This window comes from Solanum dulcamara, chromosome 2 (assembly GCF_947179165.1).
Source record: "Solanum dulcamara chromosome 2, daSolDulc1.2, whole genome shotgun sequence".
NCBI lineage: Eukaryota > Viridiplantae > Streptophyta > Magnoliopsida > Solanales > Solanaceae > Solanum > Solanum dulcamara.
The window spans coordinates 70,818,612-70,831,586 of record NC_077238.1 but is presented as its reverse complement, the minus strand read 5'-3'; the positions used below and the strand labels follow the sequence as shown (position 1 = coordinate 70,831,586).

General features: G+C 32.6%; 1 protein-coding gene across 3 annotated transcripts; it reads right to left on the bottom strand.

Annotated features, from left to right (window-relative positions):
• Positions 1-507: 507 nt before the first annotated feature.
• Positions 508-8,371, bottom strand: LOC129880670 (probable protein S-acyltransferase 12). 3 transcript variants are annotated; one of them, XM_055954809.1, is made up of 7 exons: positions 7,922-7,999; positions 7,689-7,786; positions 5,820-6,072; positions 5,230-5,321; positions 1,229-1,355; positions 1,062-1,147; positions 508-904 (listed from the first exon to the last, which is right to left on the bottom strand). In XM_055954809.1, exons 2-7 carry the CDS (start codon positions 7,734-7,736, stop codon positions 722-724), a joined length of 789 nt encoding a protein of 262 aa, XP_055810784.1. In that variant the 5' UTR covers positions 7,737-7,786; positions 7,922-7,999; the 3' UTR covers positions 508-721. The 3 variants fall into 3 exon arrangements, with proteins under 3 accessions (XP_055810784.1, XP_055810782.1, XP_055810783.1); XM_055954807.1 differs by lacking the exon at positions 7,689-7,786 and having other exon boundaries at positions 7,922-8,371; XM_055954808.1 differs by lacking the exon at positions 7,922-7,999 and having other exon boundaries at positions 7,689-7,883.
• Positions 8,372-12,975: the final 4,604 nt, after the last annotated feature.

Below are 12,975 nucleotides of genomic sequence, written 5' to 3'. Positions count from 1 at the left end.
GAGCTTGTTTTCGAAAAATTCTCGACTCAAGTGTAGCAAATCCAGGTACAAGGAAGGAGACAATGAAGCAAATATAATAAGGTCTACCAGAAGAAAGCAGAAACAACAACAAAATAATATAATAATCGAAATACAATCAACAACATACTATGATAGATTATTGAAAATGATAATAAATTACAATACAACTAAAACACATGTAAATCGGAGTGTGATAATAACCTTAGATAATTGAGAATGCCAGTCTACTATAGTACCTATGGATGCCAGTTTAGTTTCTTCTGTACATCATAGAGATTCTAGATCATGCAACTACAATTCAAATTAGAAATAGAAACTTGATTCGAATATTTCATAATACCCTCGTATAATGGTTCATACATGAGCATCCCACAACTAACATTCCTGTTGCGACATCATATAGGGTTCCCGGAGAATTCAATTTCATCGGATCCATATCGAAGACTGCAGGGCGGTCATTCCACCATTTGTGCAGAACTATTTCAGTTATTACCAACAATAACAAATTGGGCTTTCATACAAAGACATGTTTCAGAATTATGTTACAGAACATTTACATATAAGGTAAATAAGTACCGACTCACATGCTCCTAACGTAAATTTGAAAATATTTATCAATCAATTGATGGTAAATTTGCATCTGCTGTTACATTGTCTGAGGTAATGATACGAAGTTCTATATACGTCCCTATATAAGAACTCATTCTACAGCATCTGAACGTGTTGGGAATTCCATTCCATGTAATGCCGGTATGTTCTCCAAATCTTTTTTCGAGAACAACGGAAAAAACCATAATGCCTTATTTGCGCCAAAAACCTGTTCAAAATTCCTTTTCCAGCCCAGGTCATACTTCCACTGCGCACATTTTTTCTTCTCATAAACCTAAAAGACAGACAGAAAACAACGTGATAACTATTAAAGGGGGCATATTTGTTTGTTTTCCTTATTTTCTTTTTCCTATGTCTTGTCGATTTATTCCAAGAGTGGACGGAGAAGCATTAAATTGACATATAATGGACAATAACAAGGTTTGACATACCTCCACCGAAGTGGTGTTGCTTGAGAGCAGAGATGCATGCATAATTACAAAGCAGAGAAGGCTGAGTGAAAATGCTAGATTCAAAACTGCATCAAGGTCAAATCCCTAAGAAACAAGGAGACCATAACAATCAAGACTAAGTTACTAAGATAGTAGGCGCTGTTTACCAAAGACTAGAAAAATGACTGCAATGTTGCCTGGTGATAATGAATGATTCTTGGCTTGCCGAAAGAATTTTATAAAACTTGGCAGCAGTATCAGAGTGTCCAACGTTGTTATCAAAAATGTGTACACCTGCAAAGATACTCAAATGCGCAAACTTAGAAAAGCAAAAGATAGATTACCCATTACAGAGTAGTAACTGATGACATCCAATTCAAGAAGAAAATTCATTGCAACAACAGGAAAGGAAACATATACATATTATATTATATGGGAGTGTCCTTAGAAGCACAGAAACATTCATTGCAACAACAGGAAAGGAAACATATACATATTATATTATATGGGAGTTTCCTTAGAAGCACAGAAACCAAACATTATATCATCTAAGACTCAATTTAGGAAGAGGTACGAAAAGAAGTTTTGGAATAGGAATATCATCTGAGACTCATTCAGATCCAACACAAACGAGTGACAGACACGAGCTGACTCGTATCCAAATCCAACACAAACAAATGACAACATGAGTCTGCCATGTCATCTTAATTTCTTAAATTTCAGACACACGTCACTCTATTTTGACATGTGTCTGAGAGTTTTGAGACATGTTCAGAAAGGAGATAGCAGGAGGACAATACCAAGTGCAAAATGTGAATTTTGGAAGAAACTAGTGGGTTCTTGAATGTGATTGAAACTACAAACAATTCCTTCACCATATCAATAAGAACTCAAAGCCACGGCATATATAAAGAAGAAAGAAAAAACAAAAGGTGTTGTTTAGCTTCCATTGCTCGACTCCAGCCCTCGAATATTGAAAGGTCATAATGTTCTTATGTTATTCTTTTTATACTACTCCCTCCATTCTGATTTGTGTGTCACTTTCCGAAAAGAATGACATAATTCTAACTTCTTTTTTTTTGATAAAGATGACACAATTCTAACTTTGAAACAATTAACTTTACACTTCCCATTATTCCCTTAATGAGAAGCCTATAACCACATGAATGTTATGGTATATTAAAGACAAGAAGTCCAAAACTTTGATAGCCACAAAAATGTTATGGCATGTCTAAGAACACAAGTTTCAAAAGACTTCTTTTGTTTCTTAAACTTTGTGGCAATTCAAACTACGTCACATAAATCGGAACAAAGGGAGTATTAGGTATGACCTTGGATGCATTTTTTACTGCTTACCATGATACTAATAGATATTAATCTATATATCTATAGATTGTGATGGTTGATAAATAAATAAATAAGACAAGTCTTACACGAGTTCTATCAGAAGATCGGGCAATAAGGGAAAAATGTACAAACTAGTATGAGCTAGTATGACCAAAATTAGGTATGTTGAAGAAAAGTCATCACAACGAATATGAGAGCGGAAAAAACCTGTGGCTTATAGAAGTCTAGAAATTTATAGGAGATGGTTGTGGAAGCATAGCTAAACAAATTACCATGTATTATATTAAAGAGTGAAAAGATGTCAATGGGCGGAAAAAGTCTTTGTCCCAATATAAAGAATAAAAGAGATATTCAAAGGTGTGCAAACTCGCGTGTCACTAACTTTAAGTGTCCTAGAAAGATTTTGGGAAAGGATGATAGAGCATGAGCTTAGAAACATTACAAGGATAAAGAACAATTTAGGTTTATACCTACTCAGATACTATATTTTTTGTCAAGAACAATGATGAAAATTTAAAGAATATAAGGATAGTCAAGTGATATTCATAGACTCGGAAATAGCATATGGTAAAGCATCAGAGTATAATCATCTGGTTGGTGCTTCACGTAAAAAGAAAAGCAGATCGAATTTATAAATGTAATAAAGAGTATATATAAAGAAGTGGTCACAAGTGTCAGAATAGTGGAAAGAAATACAAGAGAGTTTCTTATAACTATGGGTATAAACCAGAGATTTCCTTAATCCCCTACTTGCCTAATTTATTTATGGATGACCTAACTAATAGCACACAGGATAAAGTTTCCTAGTGCATGCTATTTGAAGATACTTTTATGTTAATCAACAAAACTAGCCCACAAGTCAATAAAATGTTGTAACTGTGGTGAAGCACCCTAGAAAAATAAGGTTTTAAGATAACTAGAGTATGGCATAATATATATGCTGCAACCTCCAAGTTTAGTCCCTATATAAGAAAAAAAAAAGTGAGCTGATGTGATTATGGTATCTAAATGCAGATAATTCAAGCATCTGCACTCGATCTTCTCGGAGAATGTAGTGGTAAGTGGTAACACATAAATTAAAAGAAAAATGGTTGAAATTGAAAAGTCCTATGCAGACAATATTATATGAGTGTGAATATTGTGTCAGTACGGCCCAAAGTATCCTCAAGTTAAGAGTTGTAAAATCACCAACGTTAAGTTAGATGCGTGATCATACATGATTGGACTTGATTAGAATGCTTAGATCAGATAGAGGATGCAGATAGCACATATAAAGATAAGTCATTTCAGATGATTTGGCTTTTTCTTAGACATACAAATGCACCAATATAGTTGATAATGTTTAAGGTACTAAAAAGTGGACAAAGTGAATCTAAAATTTAATGGAAGGAAATTAACTTAAAAGATCTACAAACTCTACAAATGAATGCCCCTAAGAACAGCACTCAAAAGGAAAAAAGGATCTATATAGGTGATACCAACTTGTTGAGATAAACGATAAATTATTGTTCTCCTACACTAAGAGTAAGTCCATTTGTTTACCAAAGCATTTTGGTCTGGCAAGAAAATTGTATTTCAGTAATTGCAAATGCTTGAGATTTAGTGAACCTTTACTTCTTATTGGAAGGTAAGGTTGCGTACAATAGACCCTTGTGGTCGGGCCCTTCCCCGGACCCTGCGCATAGCGGGAGCTTAAGTGCACCGGGCTGCCCCTTTACTTCTTATTGGAAAGGTGTGAGATTTAGTGAAACTCTGCTTTTTATTGGAAATGTATGAAATTTAGTGAACCCAGACTTTTAGAGAAGACATAATCAGCCTTTAAAGACAAACTATTTACTAGTATTGAAAAGGACTGGGCCCTAATGAGCAGAATGGATATAGGGAGTCATATGACCAACTCCAAAATGAGGAATTGCAGATTGAATGACATAAATTGGCTTTTGTATACGTACTACTTACTGATTCCCGTTGTCAGAACAGATAGTTTAAGTTGCCTTATCGTAACTTCAATCCTCATGCTCAAAAGTCAAGAGAGCTGTTAAAGAAAGCACCATTACTTTTTCACACCAAAATCATGAAAAGGTCTTAAAAAGTCGATTAAGGTCACCAAAATTTTAGTAGGCAAAACATGTAGAGGAAACAAATCCCAAAATGGATATAAGAAGGTGATTCAAACTTGCATCAACTTTCTACCTAAGATTACTTTAAAGATCATTTAATGAATGACACAGCTACAACAATACAACAACAACAACCCAGTGAAATCCCACAACGTGGGGTCTGGGGAGGGTAAAGTGTACGCAGACCTTACTCCTACCAGGGTAAGACGGCTGTTTCCAGGAGACCCTCAGCTCAAAACAAGCATAAAAAGAGGTCAGATAAGGCTAAGAAGTTCAAAGCGATATGGGAAAGCAAATAACGAATAACGCAAATAATGAAAGCGACACAGATAAAATAGAGTAATCAAAGTACAGAAAGTAATATAAGGATAATAACAGAAGTCATGGCACAAGAAATAATAGTGCACTAATGCGCCTACTAATACGGAAGAATAACGAGACTATGTACTAGCCTTCTACCCTAATATGGGTCCTCCACACCCTCCTATCTAAGGTCATCTCCTCGGGACACAACTACAACAATGACGATAACAAATAATAGCAAGAAGAATAAGGCGGTTTTAGACTGCCCATATTTAGGATATGAACATGTTCAGGACCTCATTCACTGGCAAGAAAAGACTGCAGGTGTGTATCTTCTTGATTTTTCAGCAAAAAGCATTACAAAACTTAGCAAAACAATTTAAAAAACAACTCCATACCACAAAAAGGAGAAAAAACTTGTAGTTGCGAGCCCCCACACAATTGACAACCCATATGCAGTGGTGATCCATCTTAAGAACACATCTTTGACCTACAAGACATAATAGAATTTTCAGTTCAGCAGATATTAGTTTTTATTCATATAAGTTCCTAACTACTGCAAATTGAGACATGCCACGATAGCCATAGAACAAAAGGTCTTAGGGATAAAATAATGCAAATAATCATGCGACACTTCTAAGACATGGTACAGAGAAATCAAAATCACCGTGCATACTACTTCATGACAAAATATGCATATACCCAAATCAACCAGACTTTCACAGGAGAAATGTATAATGACTATTAAAATAAAGATCCTAGGGTGTATTGCTTCAGGACATGCTATTCCTTTGGTCTAGAGGTGGAAAATGGATAAAACAGTTTTAATATACAGGGTATAAATGAGAATGGGTGAAGAATTATACAACTCATATACGACCCATTTAACTATTTTATCACCTATACTTCCACTGAAGGAAGGAGGAGAACTTTATCTGTGCAATTGTAGTTTGGGTATAAGCAAATAGTTAATTAGACTAGCACGTACAAACAGAACAATGATGACAACGTGGTGGCTTTCCATTTTGGCATTTACTGCAATAGCCTCTAGACTGTAACTGTCTTCTTTCAACCTGGTCAGTTGATAATATTGAAGTAGGGTTCTCGATCGATGCATAATCAGACAAAGCAACTGAGTTACCCTCCTCTATGTTCTGCTCTGATACTAGTTTCCAGTTTTCAGGGACAGAACCAGGGTCCTGAATTACTACCTTAATATAGCTCCACATCAGCATTACAAGCTGCAAGATGAATTACAACTTTATATTAGGCTTGTTAAACCCCAATATTGAACTGAAGGTAACAATCCTCCAAATAAAATGATGCCTCCTCTAGGAAGTTTCCTGGTAATATGCGTACTAAAACAAAGCATAAAAGTAGCTATTCTTCTTGTGAATTTTCAATTTCAACAAAATTACAACACATGTTTGAGATGCGTGAATGTTTGCAACTCCAGCCATATCAAAGTTAGCAAAAGTGCAGTTTCCCTAATACAATTAGTTGTCGTAGTCCACATACCAAAATTACCCTTTGAGACCGCTACTAGTTGTTTCCCTAATACAATTAGTTGTCGTAGTCCACATACTATTTGTGTCTCCCCTAATGTCCTAAGCCCCCATAGCCATCAACTTCCCTCCGAACTCGTGAAGTTTATCCTTAGTCAGGCCCCCACCTAATCCTTGGTTGATCATACAAAATCCTTTTCCTCTTTTTTATAATATCTAGATCTATTACCAAGAGTTTGCACTAGGTTGTGAGGTTCTCACACGGAATAACTTTACAGACCTTACATAAACTACTATGAGTCGAGGGTCTATCAAAAAAATAATTTCTACCTTCACAAAGTAGAGGTAAGGTTGCGTACATACCACCCTCCCCAGACCTCATTTGTCTGATTACATTGGGTTATTATTCTTGATGTTTTCCTTACATAAACCTCTATTAGTCTTCCTAAGGAGTAGGTAAATGATTTGAGTATTTGCCATCGTACTATTAAAGGTGAACAAGTGTTCCTTCTTCTGAAATCTCGAGTTAGCTATCACCAAACCAAATATTAATCTCATAGAATTATGATTCCTCCACTTCTATTAGTGTTCAGTAGGGAAATATACTCCCATCTTCATGGTAAACTTTGTCCAATGTATCTCTCCTTCCATTCCTCCATTTAAGATCTTTGAACCTTTTGCCTTTTTTTCTTATAATTTTATCTCCATTTGTCAACAATTAGGTATGACCTTCCTCTACTTGTATCACTACATACATGTAGTTGATGTTGAACTCTAGCTTCTTCAATTCTTTCTATTCATAATCCAGCATACGCTTTTCCGTGTATTAAGCCGTTTCAAAATAACGTTCACGTTCTTTTTAAAGAAACGAATACCTCATATTATAGAACACCAAAGGAAACATATATTAGCAAACTTAAATTTAATAGCCTATTTAACCTTTCTTTCTTAATCTGTACTAATCAAAGGGAGTTATCCAATTAGAAGCAAAGGATAACACAAAATGTTACATGGTTTCACTGCTCCACTTCAAGATTCTTCAAATAGCAAAGAACTTATTTGTCACCCCGACATTTTCTTGTTAACGGCAAAGAGTAAAGATTGGAAACTATGGTCCAAGTAGCAGGAGTCATGTTAATTTAATTTGCGATGGAGATAGGAAGAAGGAGTAGTACAATATGAAAAGCTATAAGATCTCTTTTCTATTAGTGACGCGGCAGTGCAGCACATACAATGGTACCAGATTTCCTAATTGACACCAATCAAATAAACATTTTAACTCTCATTTGGGATAGAGATAGGAACAAGAACAACTAATAGTGCCTTCTCCATCTCAATTCTTATTTATTTACCTCTCTTTTTCCCTTTCCCCCTTGTTTTTCCTTTGCTTCTTTCTTCATCCACCACTGTATCTACATGTTCTCTTCTTCCAATTCATTGCGAATTTCTTCTTCAGTAATAACATTTTACATTGTAATGCAAAATTGTTGCTCAAGTAATAGCCCTACTACAACATATGCTCGTAGCAGATTTCATTTTGAATAAATAGAGATGAATAAGAAAAAGGCAAAAGATGAGAACTTACAAGGATATGAAAGGTGAAAATAATTGTGAAAGATAATAAGGAAGTAAAGCCACCATCAAGGAGATGAGGAGCCCAGGTAAGAACGACGACGGCATAATAGGAAATTACGACAATAGCAAGAACGATGAGGATTATGAAATAGCCGATGACTTTGATTCCAGAGCACAGCCTAAATGGATTGAGATCCATTGCAGGAGTGGGAGTAATTCGAGGTAGAAGTAGACCGGACGTCCTTCGAGATCGAGCTGGGAAGAAGCGTCTCCAGGTATGGGAAGCCAGCTCGATAATCAGTCGGAATTATTTCTTCCTACAGACTGAGAACACCGACCGGTGACCGGAACACGGAGTACTGCCGGCGAATATGTCGGTCTTCACTTAACGACAGTGAAACAAAAAAATTTGACTGAAACTGTACCAGAAACAAAAAGAAAACCAAGGTACAAGGGCAAAAGACACAGTGCCTGACACGCGTAAGATTCTAGATATTGAAAAGGTCAAAAAAAAAAATTGAATTATGGAATATGGTATAAAAATAGAAATATGAATTCTTTTATATTAATAATTATTTTTTTATAAAATATTTTTTTATTACGATTTATAGCATATTTATTTTAATTATAACTAAAATCACTCAATTATCCCTATCGCTCTTTCTCTCTCTCCTTCTCCCCTCCCCTCCTTTCGACATGCTGCTTCTTCTTTTTTATTCTATTTATTTTTTCTCTTTCTCTTTCTCCTTTTTTTAAATTCATAATTAATTATCATAATTTAAATAGTACCAAAATATTTAAAATTCACATATAACACTTATAATATATTTTTATTTAAAATATTTAAATTATATATTCATCATATTTATTGAAAGATGCCTATAATATGTATCATAAATTGATTTCAAAATGTATTATAATTATTGCTTATTTTTTTTCTCTTATTAATAGTGCTAAAATATATTATTGTATTATAAATATTTTAGTTATATATTCACCAAGTGCATTGAAACATTCCTATAATATATTGAATTCAAAATCTATTATAATTATTTTTTTTCTTATTAACGAAATATATTATTGTACTAAAAATATTTTAGTTATATATTCACCACGTGCATTGAAACATGCCTATAATATGTATAATATATTGAACTCAAAATCTATTATAATTTTTTTTATTTCCTTTATTGTGTTAGAAATGCATTATATTTGTGTTTTTTGCTCTCTCTTTCTCTTTCTCCCTCTTTTAACAATAATAATTAATTAATTCAATTCATTTCTAACAACGTAAATTAATTTAAATAGAACTGAAATGTTTGAAATTCACACACATACTTATAATATATTTGTATTAAAAATATTTTAATTATATATTCACCACATTTTAATTATAATATATTGAATTCAAAATCTATTATAATTATTTTTTATTCTTTTCTCTTATTAACGAAATATATTATTGTATTAAAAATATTTTAGTTATATATTCAGCATGTCCATTGGAACATGCATATAATATATATAATATATTGAATTCAAAATGTATTACAATTCGAATTCAATATTTTATATTGTTATGAATTCGATTGTTGTTATTTCAATAAATATAATACATTTTTAACAACGTAAATTAATTTGAATAGTATTGGAATGTTTGAAATTCACACATAATATCTATAATATATTGTATTAAAATATTTTAGTTATATATTCACCGCGTGCATTGAAATATGCCTATAATATAATACATTAAATTCAAAATCTATTATAATTATTTTTTATTTTTTTCTCTTATTAATGGAATATATTATTGTATTAAAAATATTTTAGTTATATATTCATCACGTGCATTGAAATATGCCTATAATATAATACATTGAATTCAAAATCTATTATAATTATATTTATTTTTCTCTTATTAACGAAATATATTATTGTATTAAAAATATTTTAGTTATATATTCACCACGTGCATTGAAAAATGCATATAATATGTATAATATATTGAATTCAAAATATATTATAATTATTGTTTATATTTATTTTCTTTATTCTGTTACAAATGTATTATATATGTATTTACATAAAAAAAAATCATCTAATTTAAAAGGTAATAAAATCATCATTTTCATAATATTCAGTTCAAAAATAAATTTAAATTAAGATAATTAATTATTACATATATTTTTAAAAAGGGAGAAAGAGAAAAAGAAAGATAAAGAGGGAGAGAGAAAAAATGGAAAAAAAAAAAGAAAAGAAGGAGGGGGGTGGGGGTGGGGGTGAGAGAAAGAGAGAAAAGGAAAAACGAAAAGAGAAAGTGGGTGGAAGAAAGAGAAAAATGTTAAAGAGCAAGTGGGACAATGTATTGGATATCTACTTGCAATTGTTTTTCTTTTTCTTGTGTAGGCCCACTTAAAGTGGGCAATTTGCCCACTATTTTTATTACTTTCTAGCTTTTTCTGTCTATAATATACACACACAGATATATACAAGGCAATTTCCTCTCTTTCTCGTTTATCTCACTATCTCTCTTTCTAATTAATTTATAAAATTAGTTTATTTTAAAACACGTTATCAGTACGAACCTCTAATTTTTCCAGAAAATTAACTTCTATATCAGGTATATCTACTGAAAAAAATTAATTTTTAGTTGTCTTTGTTATTTTTACAATTAATTTTCATCATGTCAAAATTGGAATTTGTAGCACTTGATATTTTTGGCAAAAATTATTTGTCATAGGTACTTGATGCTGAAATCCACTTTACCGCTAAGGGTCTTGGTGATGTTATAATCAAAGAAAATGCAGCATCAAGTCAGGATAAAGCAAAGGCTATGATTTTCCTTCGTCATCATCTAGATGAAAGCCTAAAGGTTGAATACTTGATAGTGAAAGATCCACTTGAATTGTGAAAAGACTTAAAAGGGAGGTATGACCACCTCAGGGCAACGGTATTGCCAAAGACTCGTTATGAGTGGATGCACTTACGGTTTCAAGATTTTAAAACTATAATTGAGTATAATTTTATTGTTTTTAGAATAACTTCCCAATTAAAATTATGTGGGGAAACTATAAATGATGAAGACATGTTGAAAAAGACACTAATTACTTTTCATGCCTCTAATGTGATATTACAGCAGCAATACCGTGAAAAGGGTTTTCAAAAATACTCTGAATTAATCTCATGCCTTCTGGTGGCTGAGCAACATAATGTCATTTTAATGAAAAATCATGAAGTCCGTCTCACTGGAACTATTCCGTTACCGGAAGCAAATGTGGTAGAAGCACATTGCTAGTCTGAAAAAAGACAAAATAAAAATCAAGGCCCACAATAATGTTTGTGGGCATGGCAATGGCAGAAGACGATATAATAATTATCGTGGTGGTGATCAACATAAAAGAGAGAACAATATGAGTTCTCAAAGTGGACCTTCAAGAAGTAACTTTCATCGTTGTGGCATGAAAGGCCACTGGAAAAATGAATGTCAGAAGCCTGAGCATTTTGTAAGACTTTATCAAAATTCCTTCAAAAAAAAAGCAAATAGAGGTGGCGCCTCTTTTTCTAATGCTCGGATAAAATCACATTTGGCGTTTGAAAATAATATTGAGGCAAGACATTTGTATAATGATAATATTGAAGCAAATCTGGCTTTGAAAGATGACGATTTTAATGACCTCAATGATATTACGCATTTGGAGGTTGAAGACTTCTTTAAGGATTATAATTGATGTTTAATTTTATTGTATGATTTTTAATATGTTGTCGTTTTTATGTACTTTGAATTATCGTATTTTTACGTTTATCTATTTAAAAAAAAAGAGGAAGACTTATGTTTTTCAAGCAATATTGTTACTGTTTTTCTAGCAATATTATTACTTATTTTATCTCATATAATGTATTTTTATTTTTATTTTATGAAAATAAATAAATTTCTCAATCTTCAATTGGATCAAAAATGAGTAATAGAGATATGTGTCTTTTGGATAGTGTCACAACTCATACGATATTAAAAAAAAAGAAATATTTTTATCATTTAATTTTGAAAAAGGCCTATGTCAATACAATATCTGGTAGTACAAAATTGATTGAAGGCTCTGGAAAAGCGGCCTTATTACTATCTGGAGGAACGATATTGGTAATTGATAATGCATTATACTGTAGTAAGTCTCAAAGAAACTTATTAAGTTTCAAGGTTATTCGCCAAAATGGCTATCATATTAAGACTGCGAATAAAGAAAATGTTGAATACCTTTATATTACTACAATAAATATGGAGAAGAAAATTGTGCACAAAAAATTACCTGCACTTTCTTCTGGATTGTATCATACAAATATTGATACTGTTGAATCACATGCCATAGTAAACAAAAAATTTACTAATTCTAATGATTTTATCATTTGGCATGACCGGTTGGGCCATCCCGATTATAATATGATGCGCAGAATTATTGAGAATTCACATGGACACACTTTGAAGAATCAGAAAATTCTTCAATCTAAGAAATTCTCTTGTTTTGCTTGTTCCCGAAGAAAACTGATTATTAAGCCATCAGCAATTAAGGTTGGGATTGAATCTCTTGCGTTTCTGGAACGTATACAGGGTGATATATGTGGGTCAATTCACCATTCATGTGTACCATTTAAATATTATATGATCTTGATAGATGCATCTACAAGATGGTCACATGTGTGCTTATTATCAACTTGCAACATGGCTTTTGCGAGATTGTTAGCTCAAATTATAAGGTTAAGAGCATAATTTCCAGATTAAGCAATAAAGACAATTCATCTTGATAATGCTGGTGAATTTACATCTTAATCCTTTAATGATTATTGTATATCGATTGGAATAAAAGTTGAGCATCTGATCGCTCATGTTCATACTCAAAATGGTCTAGTAGAATCATTGATTAAACGCCTCCAATTGATAGCTAGACCATTGCTAATGAGGACAAAACTTCCTCTTTCGGTATGGGGGCATGCTATTTTGCATGCAGCAGTACTTGTGCCCATAAGACCAATAAATTTTCATGAATTTCCCCATTACAGTTTGCGTTTGGA

Coding starts and splice junctions, on each gene's coding strand:
- LOC129880670 (XM_055954807.1), bottom strand. CDS start 8,110: ATGGATCTCAATCCATTTAGGCTGTGCTCTGGAATCAAAGTCATCGGC. Junction 6,073..7,921: donor TTTTCACCTTTCATATCCTT/GTAAGTTCTCAT, acceptor TTCATCTTGCAG/CTTGTAATGCTGATGTGGAG. Junction 5,322..5,819: donor TTGTCATCATTGTTCTGTTT/GTACGTGCTAGT, acceptor TATGTCTTGTAG/GTCAAAGATGTGTTCTTAAG.